Source organism: Onthophagus taurus, chromosome 1 (genome assembly GCF_036711975.1).
Source record: "Onthophagus taurus isolate NC chromosome 1, IU_Otau_3.0, whole genome shotgun sequence".
Classification (NCBI taxonomy): Eukaryota; Metazoa; Arthropoda; class Insecta; order Coleoptera; family Scarabaeidae; genus Onthophagus; species Onthophagus taurus.
Genome location: NC_091966.1, coordinates 9,527,359 through 9,551,516, shown reverse-complemented (window position 1 = coordinate 9,551,516; position 24,158 = coordinate 9,527,359). Strand labels below are relative to the sequence as shown.

At 32.0% G+C, this 24,158-nt stretch overlaps 3 protein-coding genes across 3 annotated transcripts; 2 read left to right on the top strand and 1 right to left on the bottom strand.

Annotated features, from left to right (window-relative positions):
* The first annotated feature begins 117 nt into the window (after positions 1-117).
* LOC111417346 (structural maintenance of chromosomes 4-like protein gluon) lies at positions 118-10,290 on the top strand. Its single transcript, XM_023049593.2, has 18 exons — positions 118-230; positions 383-639; positions 701-892; positions 946-1,122; positions 1,182-1,286; positions 1,343-1,530; positions 1,590-1,730; positions 1,786-1,975; positions 2,039-2,221; positions 6,830-7,192; positions 7,250-7,452; positions 7,507-7,927; positions 7,979-8,295; positions 8,349-8,527; positions 8,951-9,090; positions 9,164-9,576; positions 9,645-9,828; positions 9,887-10,290. The coding sequence occupies exons 2-18, from the start codon at positions 394-396 to the stop codon at positions 10,217-10,219; spliced, it is 3,975 nt and encodes a 1,324-aa protein (XP_022905361.2). The 5' UTR covers positions 118-230; positions 383-393; the 3' UTR covers positions 10,220-10,290.
* A 2,384-nt stretch (positions 10,291-12,674) lies between these two features.
* LOC111417367 (lipid droplet-regulating VLDL assembly factor AUP1-like) lies at positions 12,675-14,581 on the bottom strand. Its single transcript, XM_023049623.2, has 5 exons — positions 14,410-14,581; positions 14,061-14,349; positions 13,592-14,008; positions 13,345-13,537; positions 12,675-13,076 (listed from the first exon to the last, which is right to left on the bottom strand). Exons 1-5 carry the CDS (start codon positions 14,448-14,450, stop codon positions 12,769-12,771), a joined length of 1,248 nt encoding a protein of 415 aa, XP_022905391.2. The 5' UTR covers positions 14,451-14,581; the 3' UTR covers positions 12,675-12,768.
* Positions 14,582-20,281: 5,700 nt separating this feature from the next.
* On the top strand, positions 20,282-22,660 carry LOC111417379 (mucolipin-3-like). The gene has a single exon (XM_023049635.2). It carries the CDS (start codon positions 20,332-20,334, stop codon positions 22,222-22,224), a length of 1,893 nt encoding a protein of 630 aa, XP_022905403.2. The 5' UTR covers positions 20,282-20,331; the 3' UTR covers positions 22,225-22,660.
* The last annotated feature ends 1,498 nt before the right edge of the window (positions 22,661-24,158 follow it).

Sequence of the window (24,158 nt, the reverse complement as noted above, 5' to 3'; positions counted from 1 at the left end):
TAAGCAGTTTAAGAAAATTCTTGATTAAGTTTTAAAAAATAAATATACAGTTATAGGCAACTTATCTTACAAGCATTAATTTCCTACATTACCGCTTCCGTGGCCACTTTCAAAACTAATTCGGCGTTGTCAAAATAACGGCTTTTGATTTGAAAGTTTTTAACCTAATCTAATAATTAAAATAAACAATAAACTAATTTTTAAGAAAAAATAAAGTCTTTTCGAACGTCGTAAGTATATTTCGCTTATTATTACAAAATCAATTGCATTATTTACGTTTAAATAGTAACAAATTCAAAAAGATTATAAAACATAACCTCAAAAAAAGAAGCCTTTTTAATTATTTTGTCCATTTATATAAATTAAGTCGTTTTGATTTTAGTATGATTAAAAATGCCGTCAAGTAAAGAAAAAGATCCTTATAATATGTCAATACAACAACAAGGAGACGAATCTGATGAAGAATTACACTTTTCTGATGAAGAGGGTGGTTGTAGAATTGGAGATATATACATCCCACCACCTCCACGTCCAGCCTTAACTACTGAGGATAAAGGACCTAGATTAATCATCACAAAAATTACTAATAATTGGTTTAAAAGTTACGCTGGTGTGGTCCATGTTGGACCATTCCACAAGGTTAATTTTTTAATTTTTATTACTTAATTCTTATTTATACTAATTTCATTTGAATTAAAAGAGATTCAACGCAGTTATGGGACCTAACGGGAGTGGAAAAAGCAATGTAATTGATTCTATGTTGTTTGTATTTGGATATAGAGCAACAAAAATCAGATCTAAAAAACTTTCTGGACTCATTCATAATTCTGATTCATATAGGAACGTCCAATCTTGCTCTGTAACAGTTCATTTTGCTCAAATTACAGATAAAGTAAGTTATTTTTGGTCTTTCATTTAAGTTGGTTAAGAAAACTTTTATAACAGGAAGGTGATGATTACGATATAATACCAGATAGTGAATTTATTGTATCAAGAACTGTGAACAAAGACAATACTTCTTATTATGAAGTTAATGGTCGAAGGGTTCAATTTAAAGAAGTTGCCTTATTGTTACGAAAATATGGAATAGATTTGGATAATAATCGTTTTCTTATTTTGCAAGTAATAAATTAAACTTAATAAATTTTTATGTTTTACATTAACTAAGTACTTTGTGTTAGGGTGAAGTTGAGCAAATTTCATTAATGAAACCTAAAGCTGAAAGTGAGAGTGAAACTGGAATGTTGGAATATTTAGAGGATATAATAGGAACTGGTCGTTATAAGGTACTCTTTATAACTGAAAATCATTTAACTATTTTAATTTTAAATTTATTGTGTAGGAAGCTTTAGAGAAATTATCTGAAAAGCACCGTGATTTATCTGATAAAAGAAATGACAAATTGAATAGGTGTAAAATGGTAGAAACTGAATTAAATAGATTACAAGCTCCAATGGAAGAAGCTGTAGAATATTTAAAACTCGAAAATAGTATTACTTCTTGTAAAAACGCCATCATTCAAATTGAAATGTATTAAGTATTTTAATTAATTAATTTTCGCATTATTTTCAATGTGTTGTTCTTTTTAGACATAATTCTGAAATGGAACTTGTAGAAAAGAACACTGAAAAAGAATTGGTTGAAGCTGAACTTCAAAAAATTGTTAACGAAGTTAAAGACTTAGAAGACGAACATATTACAATGAAAAAATCTTATAACCAAGCGATGAAGTAATATTGTTTTTTAATTTTTTTTAATATTTCATCTGTTTACTTTTTTTATTAGAGATTACACTACCTTAGAAGTTGCCACAGACAAGTGCAAACAAGTTATAGAGAAACTAAGCATTAAAGATTTCGAAATTCAAACGCAAATGGAGGAAACCAATAAAAACAGGAAAAAATGGAAGAAAATGTTGGAAACGGAACAAAAGAAACGAGTCGAACTGGTTAGTTTGCCAGAAAAAGCTGAAACTGTGAGTGAAATTTATTTATTATTTTAAAAGAATTGTTATTATTGAAATATTTCGTTATTTTAGTCAATTAAAGAATTACAAGTACGCGAACAAGAACTACTTACAAATAAAGCCCAACTTGATGAGGAAAAACAAGAAATTCTTGCAAGTCTTAAAGATTCAACTAAAGATCTCCAAGAGAAACGTGACGCTTTGCAAGATAATTTAGTACAATTGAGGAGCAAAGTAGATGACGCCAAATCAAATGTAAATATTTAAAAACAAACTTCATTATTAAATTTGTCATAATCCTTCAAACATTAATATCATAATAGGTTTCTTCAAACAAGCATTTCTAACCCCGTTATTTTATGACTTTATGATGATACTTTGCCTCTCAGAGGTAACCCCAACATTGATCTTTCCATTGCTTTTTGTGGAATTCTAATGTTGTTCACTGTTTTCTTTGTCCATGAAGAAACAATCCTTCTTCATCCTTAGGGTCTCTGCACGGTATATCAAAAGAGGGAGTACATATTGAGTGTTCAGTTGTTGTAACAATGCCTAAGGTGTCCTGTTCTATGTGTTTGTACATATACTGGAGCAAATTGTTAAATAATTTTGGCGAAATGGTGTCACCTTTTTCTATGCTGAACTTGTTAATATCTTCATCCTCTCTAACACAAGCTGTAGCGTTCTCATATATGTGTTTGATCATTGTAATGTATCAATAATCTCAACTAAGGATTTCAACATTTCCTGCTGGATGTTGGTATTGAATGCCTTTCCTTAGTTGACGAACACCAAGACTAATGGTTTATTGTATAACTTTTTAGGATTTGAAGGTTATCGTTTGTGGCATACCCTAATCAAAACCCAGCTTGCTCTGGCAGTTGGTATTGATCTAAATTGGCACTAATTATTTTCGTATGTAGTTATTTCTGAGATGTCTTCTGAACCCTGGTTAATACCTTTGGATATATTAGCTGCAATGTTTACTTACAAATAAAGCCCATCTTAATGCAGAATAATAAGAAATTCTTGCAAGTCTTAAAGATTCAACTAAAGATCTCCAAGAGAAACATGCTTTGCAAGATAATTTAGTACAATTGAGGAGCAAAGTAGATGAGGCCAAATTAAATGTAATTATTTAAAAACAAACTTCCTTATTAAATTTGTCACAATCCTTCAAACATTAATATTATAATAGGTTTCTTCAAACAAGCGTTTCTAACCCCGTTATTTTATAACTTTATGACGGTACTTTGCCTCTCAGAGATAACCCCAACATTGATCTTTCCATTACTTTTTGTGCAATTCTAATGTTGTTCACTGTTTTCTTCGTCCATGAAGAAACAATCCTTCTTCGTCCTTAGGGTCTCTGCATGGTATATCAAAGCAGGGAGTACATATTGAGTGTTCAGTTGTTGTAACAATGCCTAAGGTGTCCTGTTCTATGTGTTTGTACATTTACTGGAGCAAATTGTTAAATAATTTTGGCGAAATGGTGTCACCTTGATAAACACCTTTTTCTATGCTGAAGTTGTTAATATCTTCATCCTCTCTAACACAAGCTGTAGCGTTCTCATATATGTGTTTGATCGTTGTAATGTATCAATAATCTCAACTAGGGATTTCAACATTTCCTGCTGGATGTTGGTATTGAATGCCTTTTTGTAGTTAACGAACACCAAGACTATTGATCTAAATTGGCAGTAATTGTTTTCGAATGTAGTTATTTCTGGGATGTGTTCTGAACCCTGGTTAATACCTTTGGATATATTAGCTTCAATGTTTACTTACAAATAAAGCCCAACTTAATGCAGAAAAACAAGAAATTCTTGCAAGTCTTAAAGATTCAACTAAAGATCTCCATGAGAAACGTGACGCTTTGCAAGATAATTTAGTACAATTAAGGAGCAAAGTAGATAACGCCAAATTAAATGTAAATATTCAAAAACAAACTTCATTATTAAATTTGCCACAATAATATCGTAATAGCTTTCCTCAAATAAGCGTTTCTGACCCCATTATTTTGGTTGCTGATCATGCATTCAAATCTGTCGAAACGTGTCATCTTATCTGGTTCGAGGACAGCCTCTGTTCCTAAAAACATCTTGTCTTGGTGTCCATTCCTTAATTTTCTTGGTTCATTAATCATCGGTTAGCCTCGCAATGCGCCCCCGATCAATTCCACTTCAAAGTAATAATTGTCTCTTCGGCAATCGGTACTTTGCCTCTCAGAGAGAGCTCCAACATTGATCTTTCCATTGATTTTTGTGCAATTCTAATGTCGTTCACTGTTTTCTTAGTCCATGTTAGGGTCTCTGCACAGTATATCAAAACAGGGAGTACACATTGAGTGACGTGACGCTTTGCAACATAATTTAGTACAATTAAGGAGCAAAGTAGATAACGCCAAATTAAATGTAAATATTCAAAAACAAACTTCATTATTAAATTTGCCACAATAATATCGTAATAGCTTTCCTCAAATAAGCGTTTCTGACCCCATTATTTTGGTTGCTGATCATGCATTCAAATCTGTCGAAACGTGTCATCTTATCTGGTTCGAGGACAGCCTCTGTTCCTAAAAACATCTTGTCTTGGTGTCCATTCCTTAATTTTCTTGGTTCATTAATCATCGGTTAGCCTCGCAATGCGCCCCCGATCAATTCCACTTCAAAGTAATAATTGTCTCTTCGGCAATCGGTACTTTGCCTCTCAGAGAGAGCTCCAACATTGATCTTTCCATTGATTTTTGTGCAATTCTAATGTCGTTCACTGTTTTCTTAGTCCATGTTAGGGTCTCTGCACAGTATATCAAAACAGGGAGTACACATTGAGTGACGTGACGCTTTGCAAGATAATTTAGTACAATTAAGGAGCAAAGTAGATAACGCCAAATTAAATGTAAATATTCAAAAACAAACTTCATTATTAAATTTGCCACAATAATATCGTAATAGCTTTCCTCAAATAAGCGTTTCTGACCCCATTATTTTGGTTGCTGATCATGCATTCAAATCTGTCGAAACGTGTCATCTTATCTGGTTCGAGGACAGCCTCTGTTCCTAAAAACATCTTGTCTTGGTGTCCATTCCTTAATTTTCTTGGTTCATTAATCATCGGTTAGCCTCGCAATGCGCCCCCGATCAATTCCACTTCAAAGTAATAATTGTCTCTTCGGCAATCGGTACTTTGCCTCTCAGAGAGAGCTCCAACATTGATCTTTCCATTGATTTTTGTGCAATTCTAATGTCGTTCACTGTTTTCTTAGTCCATGTTTGGGTCTCTGCACAGTATATCAAAACAGGGAGTACACATTGAGTGTTCAGTATTTTTAACAATGCCTGAGGTGTCCCATTCATCTGTTTGTACATATACTGGAGCAAATTGTAAATAATTTTGGCGAAATGGTGTCACCTTAACGATCTTTTTCTATGCTGAAATTGTTAGTATCTTCATCCCAGTATTCAATCGATTTTTCTGTCAGGCTTTTTAGAATTTGAAGGTGATCGTTTGTGGCATACCCTGATCAGAATACAACTTTCTCTGGCGGTTAGTATAGATCTAAATTTGCAGTAATTATTTTCGTATGTAGTTACTGGGATCTCTTCCAAACCCTGGTTAATAACCTTGGATATATTAGCATCAATGTTTTTGTTTTATTCTGTATACCGGGTGTCCCTCAGAAGTGGCTCACCCCCATATTTTTTTTATTATTATTGATATAAGAAAACCATTTGAAATGCATAATTAGGGCGTTAAAACGGATTATTACGACATGAAATCATTTACTCTGTACTTCCGGTTATACCGGATGTGAGTACTAATTTCGCTATTTTTTTAAATTTATAAATTTTTTTTCTTCAGTTGGGTAGACAGCATAATTTCACATAACTTTTACTTGAAAAAATTTTCACGATCGTTTATAATTTTTGAAAAAAAATTATTTTCATTGTTTTTTAACGTTTTAGTACCTTCGGAAAATGTACTATATCTTTTGACGCGCAGTAGCTAGGTTAATAGTATAAATTACGCTGTGTTCCTCTTGATTTACTATTTCTCGAGCAGTGCTATGCTTTAGTCAGTGGTTCTTTTTTAATAATGATGTAAGTTAACAGTTGTATTAAATTAGTTTTAAAAGAAAAACGCGAATAAACGCGTGAGGCAATAGAAAATTTATTTTCTAATGCCTCACGAGAACTTACAGGCGTATTATACCTCATTTTTGATTTTGCCATATATGACCATAGAAACACAGCGTAATTTATACTATTAACCTAGCTACTGTGCGTCAAAAGTTATAGTACATTTTCCGAAGGTACTAAAACGTTAAAAAACAATGAAAATAATTTTTTTTTCAAAAATTATAAACGATCGTGAAAATTTTTTCAAGTAAAAGTTATGTGAAATTATGCTGTCTACCCAACTGAAGAAAAAAAAATTATAAATTTAAAAAACTAGCAAAATTAGTACTCACTTCCAGTATAACCGGAAGCACAAAGAGAATGATTTCATGTCGTAATAATCCGTTTTAACGGCCTAATTATTCATTCCAAATAGTTTTCTTATATCACTAATAAAAAAAAATATGGGGGTGAGCCACTTCTGAGGAACACCCGGTATAGTATTACATCTATATATAGTTGCTGGAGCATCTTGTGGCAACTCTCTTTGTAGTTTGGGATCCCCTGGAATAGATCATCACCTTCAATATAAAAAAAATGTTTAATTTTTTGTATTATTATTTAGAACATATGGGATTTATAACCACTCATTAAATATTATAATAATTTTGGAAGTATATTCCCATATATTCTTTGTATTGATGAACATGCAACATGAATATCACCAATTATTATTATTTAGTTTACCATCGCTGAATCTGAACTGAACATTTTCACCAGCGCTGCAGATACCGAACAAGAAAAATTAAACTCGTTAAAAACTACCTATGAAAACATAAAGCAAACTGTAATTGAAAGAAAACGGAATGTTGAAAGTTTAAAACGTGAGATTCCTGACGATGAAAAACGTCTTAATACCGCAATGAGAGAGTCGGAAAATCTTACTGCTCGACAACATGAATTAACATCTAGCAGACGCGAAAAGATGGCTAGTTTGGAAAGTAGTAAGTCTGCTATGCAGTCGTCTCGGTCGAGGGGACGTGTTTTGGATAGTTTAATGCAACAGAAAAGGGAAGGAAAATGTCCCGGAATATATGGAAGATTGGTAATAAAAAATGTTTTTCTAATTTTAAATTATTGATATATTTTGTTTTTTCTTTAGGGCGATTTAGGAGCAATTGATCAAAAATATGATGTTGCAATTTCAACAGCTTGTGGGCCTCTTGATAACATTGTAACTGATTCAGTAGATACAGCAGAATGGTGTATTGAATTTCTTAAAAAACATGATATTGGAAGAGCTTCGTTTATCGCTTTAGATAAACAAGAACATTTAAGACATGCAGCAAACACTCCTATTAATACGTAAATATAACAAAATTAATTTTTTCACACCTACATTCATTAAACATCTTTTAGACCAGAAAATGTTCATCGTTTATATGATTTAATAAAAGTACAAGACGATCGTGTAAAAACGGCATTTTATTTTGCGTTACGTGATACTTTAGTGGCAGATAATTTAGATCAAGCGTCACGAATTGCTTATGGAGCAAGAAGATTCCGCGTCGTAACTTTAATGGGTGAATTGATCGAAACTTCCGGTACAATGAGTGGTGGGGGTAAAAAGGTGTCTCGAGGTCGTATGGGACAATCTGTAACTGCAATGGACATTAATCCAGAAGAAATTGAGCGAATGACTAAAAATCTACAAAAAATTGAAGAGGAATTTAATTCCAACAGAGTTCGCTTAACCGATTTAACTCAAACAATTAGAGAATTAAAACCGAAAGTTACAGAAATGAAATTAAATTTAAATAAACACACAATTGAATTAGATGTAAATAAATATAATCTATATATATTTTTTATTTTAAAATAACTATTTTAGGCATTAAAATCGCAAGAACCGGTTATTTTAAAGCAATTAAACGAACAAAATCGAAAAATGAAAGATATTAATCTCGATGCGAATGAAGTAAAACGATTAACAAAAAAAGTTGAAGCTGCTAAAGTGGAATATGAAGAGGCCGAACGTAATGCGGGCAAACTACAAGTAAAAGTTGATGCAATATCAAAAGAAATTAAAGAAAAGACGACCGGTAGAGTACAAACAGTTGAAAAGAAAATAAAGGATCTGATGAAAACTATAAATTTGGTCCAAAACCAAATTACGAAAGATAAAGTTGTTATATCAACCGCACCAAGGTTAATTTTTAAATAACTATTTAAAATTTTAAGTTAATTTAACGATTTTATAGAGATTTAAAAAGATGCGATGAAAAACTTCAAACTTTAGAGAACGATATTGCCAATAGTCAAAAGCGATTAATTGAAATGAAATCTGAACGGGAAGTTATTGAAGTTGATGCTACCAAGATGACTAAACATTTAGAAGGGCTCAATCAAGAATTACTTGAAAAAGAAGAAAATTTAGAAGGTATAGTATAGAATTAATTAAAATAATATTACCTTAATAGATTTTTGGGTAGATTGTTTTTGTTGTTTTTTTTTTAACTAATGTAAATAACTGATTAATGGCATAATATCTTAATTGTACCATCTATTCTAGCTATGTAAATTAGTTGGCTCATTTTTAACGCAAAGTTGTGCTGTAGTCAAATCTACTCTTTCACTTCCTCTCTCTCTCTTTTCCCTGCCACCACCATTCCTCTCTCCTACTTCTCCCCCCTTTGCAGAACTTCACGATCTTTGTCTTCTCAACGTTTACCTCCAACCCCTTCACCTTAACATATTTCTCCAGAACTTTTGTATAGAAGATTGTTTCAGTAATTTTTTTTTAAGAGTTATTATTACTAGAAGAGTTATTACTATTTTCTAAATCATCCCAAAACTATTTTAGGTTTAAAAAAAGATACAATTGCTTTAACACAAAAAGAAAATAAACTAAAAGGTTCAAAGATAGAAATAGACCATAAAGTAAAAAATGTCAATAAGGAAGTAGATCATTTAGAAGGACAGATTTCTACTTATAAATCAGTGGTATTTATTGAAATTATTATTATTTAATTATTAATTTGTTTGTTGTTAAACCTTAATAATATAATTTTTTTAGTTAAAAAATTTAAAATGTCACATAATTCCAAATCAACCCACAGAAGAGTTAAAAACGTACACTACAGAAGAATTGGGTGAGAAAAATGTTCAAAATCTAAAACACGAGATTAATTCCTGCAAGAAAGCTTTGGAAAAACAACAACCTAATTTTGCTGCTATTGAAGATTATAAAAGGAGTCAATCAGAGTACAATTCTAAAATGGAAGATTTAAAAGCAGTGACGGAGGAAAGAAACAAAATTACTACCGCTTTTGAAGGGTTAAAAACTCGGAGGAAAAATGAATTTTTAACGGGGTTGCGAATTATTAGGCTTAAATTAAGAGAAATGTATCAAACGATTACGTTGGGTGGTGATGCAGATTTAGAAGTAATTGATTCTTATGATCCTTTTTCAGAAGGTGTTAAATTAAAGTAAGCAAATTAAAATAGTTTAAATAATCATTTATAAACCAGAATAATTGAAATAAAATTTTTTTAAGCGTACGACCACCAAAAAAACCTTGGAAATCCATCACAAATTTATCAGGAGGTGAAAAAACTTTAACATCTCTCGCGTTAGTTTTTGCGTTGCATTATTACAAACCATCACCTTTTTATGTTATGGATGAAATTGATGCGGCTTTAGATTTTAAGAACGTTTCAATCGTTGCTCATTATATTAAGGTATTTAAATTATATGAATTACATAAAGATTATATAAATTTAAAAAAAATGTTTTTAGGAACGTACGAAGAATGCGCAATTTATAATAATCTCTTTAAGATCAAACATGTTCGAACTGGGTGATTACTTAGTAGGAATTTATAAAATTAATGATTGTACCTCTTCTATAACATTAGATGTTCACGGTTTTGAAAAGCAATGCGCTGGAAATATTGTACAAAATAATGGTGAAAATATGCCAAATTTATTAACTGAAGAAGAGTCTCAAAATCAAGAAGAAGATGATGCAGATACCATTACATCATCAACAGGTAGTTTAACTGGTTCATTATTAAACACAGTTGTTCCAAATTCATGTTCAGAATCAATGGAAGAAATGGATGTTGAATAAGTTTATTATAGTAATTAAAATGTTAACTATTTTATTAATGAATTATTAAATGTAGATAATAATACTGAAAATAGTAGGTGTTTTTTAACTAAAACTAGAACTAAAAACATTTTGGGTTAGGAGCATGGCTAAACCCGAAACTTTAATTCTAGGTCTAGTTTTAGTTCAATAAAAGTATACAAAAATCTAAATCTGAATAATAATGTAAAGCTAACTAACAGTAGCACTAGAAACATTCGGGTTTAGCTGTGCGTCTCTGAAGACACTGCTTGCTAAAGGTTAAATCTGCTTGGAAAGGACTAAACACTGTTGACAAAAGACTAGCTGCTACTATTGGAGGACTAAATACTGCTAGCAGAAGATTAGATCTACTTGCAAAAAATGGAGCACTGCTAGTGAGACTAAATGCTGCTGATGCAAGATTAGATACTGTTTGTGGCAATTACTTACTGTATGGAGACGACTAGATACTGTTGACATAAAATTGAATACTACTGAAAAAAGTCTAGTTAGCGCCAATTGAAGGTTAGATTTTTTTACAGTAGACCAGGTAGTGCTGACAAAAGACTAAATACTGTAAGCAGAAGGTTTCTTCTATTTGCAATAATAATAAGTAAATCCTTTATTGCCTAATTAATTCGTACAAGAAACCGCTCGTCATCTCATTCTATACATATAATAGGTACAATTTGGTACAATTTAGCGTCCAAATATTCTACCAAATAAAACCCACCATTCAGTAACACATTTAACCTTTTTTTGAATGTTTTTTTTTGTGTCATTAGTCTGATATTATTTGGTAATTTATTATACAGGTGAACTCCAATAATATAGTTGATACCATGTTGAATTTTCCGTAAACGATGTTTAGGTGGTCGAAAGACTTCTGCGTTTCTAGTTTCATAATAATAAACATTGGATCCTTTCTCTCGCGTATCATACACGCGAATATATATTCTGGTGGGATGGTAAGTATATTACTTTTGAATATATTCCTACAGCTTTCCTTTGAATTTAATTTGTAAAGAGCACTTACTGCTTCTCTTTTCCCCACAGAAGGATTCCGTATGTTACAACACTGTGAAACAGTGAAAAATAAGCTTGGCGAGCCGCTTCATACGTCGCTGTATTTAATACCCTGGTACGCTGTATATTATTGAACTTAATTTATCTAATACAATTCCCAGAAATTTTACGGTTTCTCTTTCCCTTTCAAGTCGCGTACAGAACCTCATAATCTGCGTTTTCTCCCTATTTAGCAGGACTTTATTGCTATTAAACGTCTTCCATTGTGATTACAGTTTTTCTAGGTAGACCTTCTTCTGTAATATTGTAATTTAAAAATGATGTGTCATCACCATATTGTAGTGTAATTGCTGCCTGTACGTTTATTGGTAAATTGTTGGTGTATATAATGTATAGCAAAGGACCAAGCACTGAACCCTGTGGAACACCCACATGTACCACGCTTTCAACGGATCTTTCATTGTTTCACTTAGTATATTATGTACGATCTGTTAGACAGAATTCCATTACTTTATTAGCAATGCCTCTTTGCCATAGTAGGTTAACTTTCCCAACAGTATCTTGTGATCAACTGTAACTGAGGTCACAAAACACTGCTTTTATCTTCAAGTTTTTATCAAACGGTTCTATAAATTCGATAATGCTTGCCCCTGCAGTTATCGTCGATCTTTGTCTGCGGAAGCCGTGGTAATTTTTGTTCCACATGCTGCCGCTATCACAATATTCTTCTATACGGTAATTTTCCATATCTTTGATACATTAGATATTGCTGGAAAAACTTGGATACTTCCAATAGAAGACTAAACACTTCCTGTAGATGACTAGACACTGCTAATAGAAGACCAGATTCTTCTAAACATTATTTTCTGAAGACCATGTAGGATTAATGACAGCCAAGACACAAAAAACTGACTGGTATTAACCCATTTAAGCATAACTTTGTCGATATCATTATGAATACAAGTTTTAAGTTTTGTTTATTATTTATATCAAAATCACCTCGTTTTTCTCATTTTTTCCCCATTTTCTACCATCTTAATTAGCGGTACTTTTTTCATAATCGTTAAGCACATTGATTTTTGCTTAGAACAGGAAGTACACGGGAACTTTACCGGAAGTTGCCTCACAGAATGGTTTCGAATATTTTATTCTTTGGAAAATTCGACATACAAAGGTAGAGCTAGAGGAATTTCACTGAAGTTTCAAAAAAAAAATTCTTTTAAATTCTTTTTCATTTATTGCAATAACATTTTCTATAAGGAACAGCATAAATATGTCATGCGACTAAAGAAAAAAAAAACAACAAAATGAAAATAATTTCGCATCACAATAAAATAAAATCAATATAAAAAAATTTCCCCAAAGACAAAAAAAAGATACTAAACATAAAAGACGAAAATACGAGTGTTGAAAGATGAATTTTTTGTAAAGATTTCGATAGATTTTTTTTTGTGAATTCTTTTTTATATTCCTTTTTTGGCACTAAACCTACGCAATAGAATATTAATAATTAATTGTGTCGGTTATGAACCGACGATATTAAGTCCGTGCTTTTCGATGTACTTTCTTCTGGCATTCTCAATTAATAATTTCTTTCGCTCCTGGAACGATAGCGTTCGTTCTTGAGGCGATTTTGCAAAAACGGCCGCGGCAGTATTTAGTGGAGTGCGTGATAAACTCGAACAACTACTATTTCCGCTTGTGGACGAGCTGGGTTCAGTCATCTTATTATTACTTGTAATTGATGTAGATTGTTTTGGTTGTTCTGGAGTGTACTCAACTATACCTTCTAAAATATTTGTTATGGTTATATCTACACTTCTTGTTTTTGCTATAAAAAAATGAAATAAATTAAATTATTTTATAAATACAGTAAAACCTTGATATAATGGACTAATATGGGGAAGGGAGTGTCCATTGTAGCAAATTTGTAACACAAAATACATTCTACATTGTTGTGTTCAATCTACCTAGCTTTATATTTATATCAAGAACTGAATGCTAACATTTATATTTAGATATACTGATGAATTAAATAGATAATTTGTCCTTTATATCGAGATTTTACTGTATATGATTCTATATATTTTAATTAATACCCAAATCTTTATAAACAACATTATATGGAACAAGAGGTAAAACTTCACGAACTTGAAGTGTCATTTGATGTAATTCTGGATTAACTGTTGGTGTTGAAAATGGTCTTTGTACTAAATTTGCTCTTTGTAGTTCAATGTGATGACGTTTTTTAAACTCTTTTAATTCATTTGCAACAAAATTAGTTAATTCAATCTAAAAATAAAAAATTTTTTTAACTCATCCACATAATTTTAAGAATAACTCAACATTTAAATCATTTCCAATGTTTTGTCTAATTCTATCACAAAATTCCCCATCTGAAACGCTTTTCTTCTCAACAGCAGGCAAAAATTTTATTTTATAAATGGTGCATGGTACAAACATGTACCAAAAAACATCGCTCCAATAATCAGATGAAATCGTTGAAATCGCTGCATTTAAAACAGGTCGATGAACGGTTATAGTTATTGGTTGAACTTTGCTGTACAGAATGAAAGGAGAAATATTAAACTTTAAAAGTCCTTTGCCGTTTGTAGCTGAAGACTCAGGTTGAAATAAAAGGGGAATTTTACTTCCGCCTAATACTTTTTCTATGCTTTTTCTTAAATCTTCAATGTTTGTTGTTGATCCAAAATCTTTAAATCCGAGTATGGACGATATTAAAGGATTAAATTTTAATCCAGGCTAAAATTAAATAATTTTTGATTTTTTATATAAATTTAAAAGAATTACTTACACTGATCGAATTAGTTAAAAAGTTAATTACTGTAGCATCGAAAGACGATACTTTATTGCTAATGTAAGTTTCAACATCTTCACATTTATCAGGATTGTCAACTTGCACAACAATTCCAAAAACAATGGTCAATAATCGGTGCAAAAAATGTTGGACATATGCAACTTTGGGTAGAATTATACTTAAAAGGTACGCCACTAGAAGGAGAGAAAGTCGAACGAGAAATAAAACACTTCCCAAGGGCGAGTAAATGAGTAAAGTAAATAAATCTCCAGTAGAATCTGATAATCTGAAAATAGGTTATGAGGAAATTTTATGGTTTTTCGAACGATTTTATGCAACGATTTACCTGTTGTAATTAAGTAGGTGTTTTATTTCGATCGATGGCATGGCTTGGATTTGTTTTTGAATTTATTTCAGGCATATGGTGATTGGTTTTTGCAAAGACATCACTCTCCTACTTAGGTTAGAAACTGACGTAAATTTGGGTTGTGAAAAATAACATGGACAGGGACGTACTCGGTACGAATTACTCTACAAAGGAATCGAATAAATTCAAGTCATAATCAATTTTTAATGTTTTTGTCGGATACTGTATCTTAATATGAATTAGAATACAAATAAATTTAATTATTTTTCTCAAAAAAACTTTAATCTATATCGTTTAATTGATTTTAGCTGTCATTTTGACATATTGGGAATGAGGTTATGTAACTTTACAATTATCATAAAAACATTCCATTTTACAAATTATAATGAAAATAAGCTATTCATTATGTAAAATAACATTAATATAAAAAAATGTTTATTTATATTTCGATATGTAACAATCGACATTTTAACTTTCAAGTTAACATTTCATTAAACGGAGGTTATTATGTTTATCCTCTCCTGCTTGGGTTTTAGAGTTCGAATTATGCTTCATATTAGGGCTGTAGTTCCAAAGAGTTCTGAACTACACAACTCTTGAACCAAAACAGACCTATTATTCCAGTAACAAGGTATTTGCAAGTATTTGTCTTCATATCTGTGGTTTAGTTGATAAAGAGAGTGAGGCTCAATGTTTTAAGAAAAATATGTTTAACGTTTTAATTTGCTATCATAAAAACTCTTATTGTATTTAAACGTGTTTTATTTAGAATATATAATTTTGCTTATTGTGCAATACATTTATGTTTATACAAAAATTTAAAAATTGTAAATTCTCAAAATATTTTTGAGTCCTAAAATAAGTTACTGAGCTAATTCTGTTCATTGGAGCTTCTTAAGTCTTAACGCCAATTAATATAAATTTATAATCAGCGTCAATCCAAGCCATGAGGCCATATAAAAAAAAACATTTTATAATAGATACAGAACAAATTATGTAGGCGATAAAATTTGTCACCAACCCTTATTCAATTGTTAGCAGATTTCTTTTAGCAGACACACGTACATATAGTTAGAGTATGTCCATATTTCGCAGTCTTGGACAATATGTTCAACGGTCTGGTTCTCCACACTGTAATCATACATGGCGCCCCACGCTTAATTCCATTTATGGAGTGAGTCTCTGCATAAGCCTTATTCGAATCCTGTTAGTGGTTTTCCAGATGCGGTGGGGTATGTCAAAATTAACTTGCTTGCCAGATATGTTCAGGTATGGCCTGGTTTCATGTCAGCCCTAACTCCGCTTTATGTTAATGTTCTCAATATGTAAAGTCCTAGCAATCCGTATTGCAGGGTGTCTAAATTTGAACCTGGTAGATCAGACCGTTTGGGTGTAGTTGTGGATTGGAAGTTATTAATTGTGCAATATTCTTTTGATATTCCTTTGAGCATTTGCTAGCTACGCGAGTTAGATGGACGTTTGGTAGAGAATTGGGAGACCATGTCGGGAGAATGTCAGAACACAGATTACAGAACTCTGCCAGAGAGGGAAAACCGCATGGGACCAACTTTAGCAGGTTACTTCAAAGCACTTCTGGAAGAAAGCTTTAGTATAAACTTTTTTGAAATTACTTATGACATGAAGCTCCATAGGCTGAATGAGAGGTTTAATTAGGTGGGAGAAACTTTATAGCAATGAAATCGAACTCAGACAAAACACAATCCTTCAAACTTGGTGGATGAGCATGTGCATTATTCATTAGTAGAAGAGCTTTCAAAGGTAGATTGTTTTCTTCGAAATAACGTTTTACACTTGGTCCAAACACAACGTTAAACCATTCAGTGAAACATTGTCTCGTTACCCAAGCTTTGCTATTTGATCTCCACATAACTGGCAGCTGAGACTTCTGGACTTTATGTTTTTTAAATGCACTCGGGTTTTCAGAATGGTAGATCAGTAAAGGCTTCATTTTACAATCCCCACTAGCATTGCCGTAAAACAATAAAGTTAATCTCTTTCATTGACTTGTACCCTGATAATATCTTCTGTTCTTGTGTGATATAGGTCCTATTTGGCATTTTCTTCCAAAACAGACCAGTTTCGTTACAATTGTAAACTTGCTGGGGACTAAACCGCTCACTTTCCACAAATTCTCCAAAATGTTTAATAAATTCATTAGCGGCAATTTTATCGCCATTAGCTCCTTCCCCATGTCGTACAACATTATGAATACCACTTCTTTTTTTGAAATTCACAAACCAAAAATGGCTGGCTTTAAACACCTCGCTTTTCACGAGATCAGCATGAATCTTTTTAGCTTTCTCGCAAATAATGCTTCTGATACGCTGTTAAATTCATTAATTGTCTTATAAAAATGTGATGTTATTAAGAAGGTAATAAATATGTATGTATTTAAAAATGACGCAAAATTCTCACCAAAATTTTTTGTCGTATACCAAATAAATGTCTCATACCGAGCAAAATTCGTTTCGTTAAAAGGGGATGTATTCCGAATTGGACGTATTCTAAAGCAATCGTATACCGAGGTTCCACCGTACTTCGTATTTTTGCCTTTGTCAAGTTTTCGTCAAAATTGGAAACTGTTTTCGACATAATCTCAACTATCTTGCTTAAGGCTTGATTTTTTGCAGTTCGGTCCTTATCTGCTGGAATTTTATGATTCCATAAACAGGGGTATTCTTCATATGTTTTTAAAAACTGTATTATTTGTTGTGATGTCCATGTTTTGGACGGTTTATTACATTTTTACAATTTTGGTGAGTGAACATGTTTATATAGTTGCTCGTTTTCTTTACCAATACTATTATTGGCATCAAAAAGTAGACGTTCTGTCAACTTTACTGGCGTTATGATTACAGGCGCCAATGGATTTTTGCTATATCCACATGGAACTAAACTGGCGCCAGTAATCCTTGCATGTGGAAAATTACCTTAAAACTTTCCAAGGGTTGTCATGCCAATGATGATGAGGATAATATTCGATAATTTTGAGTATTGACTCCTTAATTAAGACAAAAATTATCCCATAAGTTTTTTTTTTCAAATGAATGGGTCTGCAAGTTAAATAAATAATACCGCAATAAGAGTTTTTGAACTTTACACGTAAGATACTCTGATAGAATATATGACAATCCATTTGAGAGCATTTGAAGAGTAATCGTGCCAATTTAGAGCTTTTTTGAATGAACGTTGGCAGGGATATAGGGTTTTAAAGAGCATGGTGAAATTTTCCAAAAAAAACTTAAAATCAAAATAACTCGAAAAAGAAAAACGCTAGGTACCAATAACTTTTATGAAAGTCAACATATTTTTGTCCACGACTACCTTATAATATATACCTTATGAATGAGTTTTCTAAAACAAAATGGTAGTCATTTTTCACGGAGTGAATAATAGCGGTGAATAATAATCATTATTCACGGGTAGCCATCTTGACCAGACTAACAATAATTATTTCAAACGTTAAAAGTTTAAAAAACGTCAATTTAATTCAATTTTTTAAGAGTTTCTAAATGTTTGACATTAAAAAAACCTAAACAAATTCTTTTTTTCGTATGATTTAAGCATAAATTAATTAATTTTCGTAAAGAAAACGACGTTTTATAAAACTGACATTTAATTTTGACAAATTGTTATGAAGTTAATTACAGTTATACTCTGTTTTTAAACCAGGAGGAGTATTTTAAATTTGTCACCAGATTGACCTTGCACGTGATTGGTTGAATGCGAGGAAGATTCACGCACAGGCAATTTTGAATTTTGATTTTGAATTTGAAGGTTAGGTAATTGATAATTCGACAGTTTCGTGTCATTATTGTATATTTTGTGTTCTTAAACCCTTTTTTATTATATTTTGAAATAAATACACTCATAACTTCAATGTTAATTTGTATGTATAGTGTTGACGATAACAAACGAAAATAAATACAATAATAAGTAAATAAATAAATAATAATTATTAATTTAAATTTACCGCCAAAATATCTAGTGATATTTTCTGGTGATTTTTCCCAGTGTAAATCTGACTTTCGCGTTTACTCCTCCTGGTTTAAAAACAGAGTATAGTTCTAGTGCAAGTGTTAGTTCTAGTTTTAATTGTTATTCAGCGCTAAGTTGTATATTTTTAAGTTTCGGGTTTAGCCCTGTGTCTTCAGACGCTGAATGTTAGGTAAGGTTAGTTTTGTTTACAAACATTAATTATACCATGAAGTATTCTTTGGCAATTAGTAATGGCAATTATAGCGTGAAGTTTTCTTTTGTAATGTCAATTATAGCGTGAAGGAATGTTCGGTAAGGTTAGTTTTGTTTACAAACATTAATTATACCATGAAGTATTCTTTGGCAATTTGTAATGGCAATTATAGCGTGAAGTTTTCTTTTGTAATGTCAATTATAGCGTGAAGGAATGTGAGGTAAGGTTAGTTTTGTTTACAAATATTAATTATACCATGAAGTTTTCTTTGGCAATTAGTAATGGCAATTATAGCGTGAAGTTTTCTTTTGTAATGTCAATTATAGCGTGAAGGAATGTTAGGTAAGGTTAGTTTTGTTTACAAACATTAATTATACCTTGAAGTTTTCTTTGAAACTTAACCTTCGTGAATAATAGCCCTCATTATATGCTCATATAATAATATACTATTTTACGTACAATTAAAAGGTGCAATAAAAACTATAGCATTCCCTTTGAAATGACGAAGTTATGGTCTACTTCCGATAGACCGGAAGTGGCAACCATCTTGAAAATATTTTAGATCGAAAGTTCCGACTGAACAACCCATACTACCAAAATTTCAAAACTGTACGAATACTGGAACCTAAAAAAATTCTAACGAATCAGTTACGTGAGACACCTGTATAGATATAGTTAGTTTTTTTTCTATAATACTTGTCAATGTACATTTTTTAGGGTTTCTGTTGGTATTACCTAGGACCCTTATAAAATTTATGTTGTTTTCCTGATTTTTAGTAACATTTTTAGTAACTAAATAGTTGAGGTTAAAATACTAATACATTTTTAGATAAATACGATTTTAACGAAGTACATATTTGTTGTAAAAACGAGCTACAAAGTAATTAAATAGAACAAAATACCTTTTCTAGGTAAATAAATGGCAAATAAACAATCCACAACATTTTTATGCACCTTTTCTTTTTGAATAACGAAAGCTCAAACGTCAGTGTGACATATTTATTTCAAAACGTCATCTAACAAAACTCCCTGTTAATTTTGCCAACTTTACAATAATTTGACAGGTATTATAGAAAAACAATGAACTATACTTGCAAATATCAAGAAAACTTTGCATACCGATACTAACCATAACTTAAACTTTGCCAAGGTATTTTCGTTTCGGTTTATTGATTATTAGTGAAAGATTTCTTATATAAAATATTTTGTACATAAAATAAACTAGAAAAACCGGTATACTGGTATACACTACACATGACGTCTTGGACAAAACGTACTTAATCGATTAAACTTTCAAAAAAGAAAGTTTCAGACATATTTTAAAATCCCTGGTCATATTTTAAAGCCCATCAGTGTCATATAAAAGCGTGAAAAAGTTGAGCGTATGCCAATGCATACCTACACTCAAGCGAAATCAAAACACTTTGGTTTAAAAAAAACCAACTAATCTATATGAATAGGTTTTTAATGACGATACCATATTAAAATAGCATGTAATTCATCTTATCGCCATATGTTACCACAAAAATAATCTGAATCATAAATAGATAACAAAACAAAATTTAATACAAACCACTTCAAATATCGTATTTGTGAAAATTTTAAATCCCCAATAATTATAATTTTTATATTAATCCTCCTTTTTAGTTTATACGTTTAGTTTATACTGTGAATACTTAGAAATTTTAATGGAATACGTCCCTGCGTCACAAAACAGACTTCAAGGATGTTTTCTATTGTGTACTAAATACTGCAACTTTCAAGGTCTTTGTTGTCAGTTTAAAAGACACTCGTTATCACCAAGTGCACTCGAAATGTCTTCAAATTCAGAAACGGAAGAATCGCATGCGATTATTCAAGATCATGAAAATAACCCCGATGAAATGTTATCAAGCATCACCGAGGATAGAATGCGACGAAAGTTACAATTTTTTTTTATGAACCCAATTGAAAAGTGGCACGCAAGAAGAAGGTTTCCTTACAAATTCGTCGTACAATTAATAAAAATATTCTTGGTGACGATGCAATTATGTTTGTTTGCCTACAGTCGATATAACCACGTCAATTACACATGGGACAACACGATTACGTTCTCACATTTATTTTTAAAAGGATGGGATCCGAGCAGAGAAATCGATTCGTATCCCCCAGCTGCAGGACCGATGGCTGTTTATCAAAAAGATGAGTTCTACGATACTTTAAACTTTGCATTTGAAGGTTACGCAAATTTAAATCAAGCGATTGGACCTTATTCGTACGTAAACGAAGACAATTCGATGGCTCCGATGAGGTTATGTTTATATCAATACAAAAAAGGTATTATTTACGGATTTAACGAATCATTTGTGTTTGATTCGGAAATTATAGAGACTTGTTTAAACATGACGAAAGAAATTCCTGGAGAATTGTTTGATTCCAGACAATATCTCGAGGGACATTTTAATTTTTCCGCTTTAGTTCGAGCTGAGTTAACTTTTTCTATAAAAACGGTTAGTTTTAAATCGGCCGGTCCAATAACGCCACCGAGTTGTTACCAATTTGATATTAAAATTGAATTTTTAAATGAAGATCATGATGGGCAAATGGTTTTATCTTTAGTGGCTGAACCGCTACGGTTAATGTGTAAAGGAGACACGCATTACTTTACAAATAACCAATTAGACGCGGCTATTCGTAGTTTATTAAATTATTTAGTTATTATAATTTGTGTAATATCATTTGTGTTGTGTAGTCGAGCGATTTGGCGCGCACAACAATTAAAACGAATCACAAATCAATTTTTTATATTAAATTATAATAAACCACTTAATTCTGATGATAGTGGAAAATTTTTAAATATGTGGTACATTATGATTATTGTAAATGATGTTTTGATTATAATTGGATCGTCTGTTAAGGAACGCATTGAAAGACGCGAATTTACAACTGATCAATGGAATGCTTGTAGTGTATTTTTAGGTACTGGTAATATGCTTGTTTGGTTTGGGGTTTTAAGATATTTGGGTTTCTTTAAAACTTATAACGTGGTGATTTTAACCCTTCAAAAAGCAGCCCCAACCGTTGCTCGATTTTTATTATGTGCTTTATTAATTTACGCCGGTTATGCATTTTGCGGTTGGCTAATCTTGGGGCCATTCCATATGAAATTTAGATCACTCTCATCTACATCCGAATGTTTATATTCTTTAATAAACGGTGACGATATGTTTGCGACCTTCTCAATTATGTCTAATAAATCAGAGCTATTATGGTGGTACAGTCGATTGTATTTATATTCATTTATATCTCTTTATATTTATGTAATATTAAATTTGTTCATTACAGTTATTAATGATGCTTATGAAACTATTAAATTGTATTACAAACAAGGATTCCCCAAGACTCCATTAGAAGAGTTTGTTGGCAAACAACGCTTTGATGAAGTCGCGAATGGTCTTTTTAGATCAAATTCTGATAGCAGTTTGGGTGGTTTAATGAAAGATTTGTGTTGTTGCAAGAAAATTAAAAAATCTTATTCAACGTTGGCTCCATCAAACTCTACTTTAACGGAGACGCCCCCTCCAGGTAGTATGCCTGTTTAGATTCGAAGAACGAATCGTCCCAATCGTACAAAAATGTATTGGCCTCATTAAATGTGATTCGTTTAGTCACTCATTGATCAAACCTCAAACGTAGATACAAATAGTATTAGAAAATAAAACGAACTAATTAGAAAAAGTTACCGTTTATTTTACTATTCTGAGATAATAGAATTGTGATTTATTTGTTTGTAGATTTGTTTAGTGTTTTGTGTAAAATTTGTTATTTCGGTGTAAAAAGGAATTGAATGCAATTTGATGATTAGTACAAAAGAATAAAATAAATATATTTTTGACTTTCGATGGTAAAATTAAACTGTGCCTTTATGTAGTTATTTTTTGTTATTTTATTATTTTTTGTTTGATTTCTTTAGTTAAATAATTTATGTACAGATTTTAGTTGTCCAGAAAGAATAAAATATTTTGTTTTTTGTAAAAACTCTATTATTATAAAATATAAAAATTCAATTAATCCCTCATGGAAAGACATTCTCCCACCTCCTCGTCCTCTTCTCTTCAAGTATCCTCTGGCTGTTCTTGAAATATAACAATGTTTATTATTTAATTTATAATTAGAGTAATCGATTTGAAAAAATCGCTTGCGAATCTTCTAAAGGACTCAGTTATCGTACTTATATGTCTTACTTAAGAATCAAGCATCCACAAATCTGGAAGGAAAATCCGGGAGCACAAATAAGGAACTCAAGATGCTTCCTAAAAAGGCTAGATTGCAAATCACCAAGTTAGTTAACGGCATAATAAAATAGAACTTATTCCCAGAGCCGTGCAAAACGACGATGGTGTTAACAATCCCAAAACTTGAAAGAATTCTGCTGAAGCGACTGCAAGAAGACGTACAAATGAAACGACTACTCCCGAAAAATTAATTTGGGTTTAGGACACTTAGAGGAACTGTACAGCAGTCAGTGAATATCATTAGCAGGTTGGAACTTGCCCAGAAGAAAAGGCTTCACACGATAGCGATGCTATTAGATGTGAAGACTTGCGACTCCTTCTGGCAAGATTTATAGATAGTGATATCATTTGTTGCTGCCGGACTGAGGGGAGCAACCCCTCCAAAGGTTTAAGACAGATTCCTTGATGAGCCTTAGTATTGCTCCAAAGTCTTGTTCCTTTATATCAGTAGAGAAAGTTTAACAAGTTTAATCCTCAGTTTGTCCAATGTTGAGGAAATGGTAGTTTAAGGATGTGTGGCCAGTCAGGAAACCTAAAAGCGACCTTAACTCATAGTACTTACCGTTTGCTGAGGCATAAAACCTTTTTGGTTTTGTTTTGCGACGGAGTTTTCATATTCTTCCCCTGTTGGTGTCCTGATAGTTCTTTTCGCCGCAAGGCTACCTTTGAGTCCTGCCATGTGTTAATTATCTTTTTTACGTGGCTTATTTTGTAATCCACAACCAAGTTGAGGTCTAATTAAGGTGTCTTCACTGCCTCTTTGGCCAACTTGTCCGCATTTTCATTACTCATAATGTCTTTGCGACCTGGAATCTGCCATAGAGTAACTTCATTGTCCGTGGCGAGTTTTCTCAAGTTATCAAAGTATTACCTTTAGGACGGCCCAACTGTCCGTAAAGATGTTTATCCTTCTCAAGGTTCAAACGGTGCAGAAGTTTATGGCATCTTAATGCGGCTTTTTGGCCCGCTGTGCCATACCTACTCCAGATCCAACTGTCTCACCCTTCGTCCATTCTTGACAACATGACCTTATATGGCTGGTTAAAATTATATTTTGTCGGTATAAGATCCGTTTTAATTTGAATTAAGAGGGACCCATAGAATCCTGAGGATTTCAAGGTATCTTCTGAGGTTTATGCATCAGCTTGAGTGAAGAGCATGTCTTCAGTGACAAAGCACTCAAAGCTGCCTCATTTTGTGTGTACAAGTGAAGTGGGCATCAGAAGCAACCGTCGGACAAG

Bases quoted from the DNA above. Each gene is read 5' to 3' on its own strand.
- LOC111417346 (XM_023049593.2), top strand. From the start codon at position 394: ATGCCGTCAAGTAAAGAAAAAGATCCTTATAATATGTCAATACAACAA. The intron at 7,453-7,506 runs GTAAATATAACA...AACATCTTTTAG, and splicing joins GCAAACACTCCTATTAATAC to ACCAGAAAATGTTCATCGTT. The intron at 9,829-9,886 runs GTATTTAAATTA...AAATGTTTTTAG, and splicing joins TCGTTGCTCATTATATTAAG to GAACGTACGAAGAATGCGCA.
- LOC111417367 (XM_023049623.2), bottom strand. From the start codon at position 14,450: ATGCCATCGATCGAAATAAAACACCTACTTAATTACAACAG. The intron at 13,538-13,591 runs GTTGAGTTATTC...TTTTATTTTTAG, and splicing joins ACATTGGAAATGATTTAAAT to ATTGAATTAACTAATTTTGT. The intron at 13,077-13,344 runs GTATTAATTAAA...ATTTTTTTATAG, and splicing joins TGTTGTTTATAAAGATTTGG to CAAAAACAAGAAGTGTAGAT.
- LOC111417379 (XM_023049635.2), top strand. From the start codon at position 20,332: ATGGAATACGTCCCTGCGTCACAAAACAGACTTCAAGGATGTTTTCTA.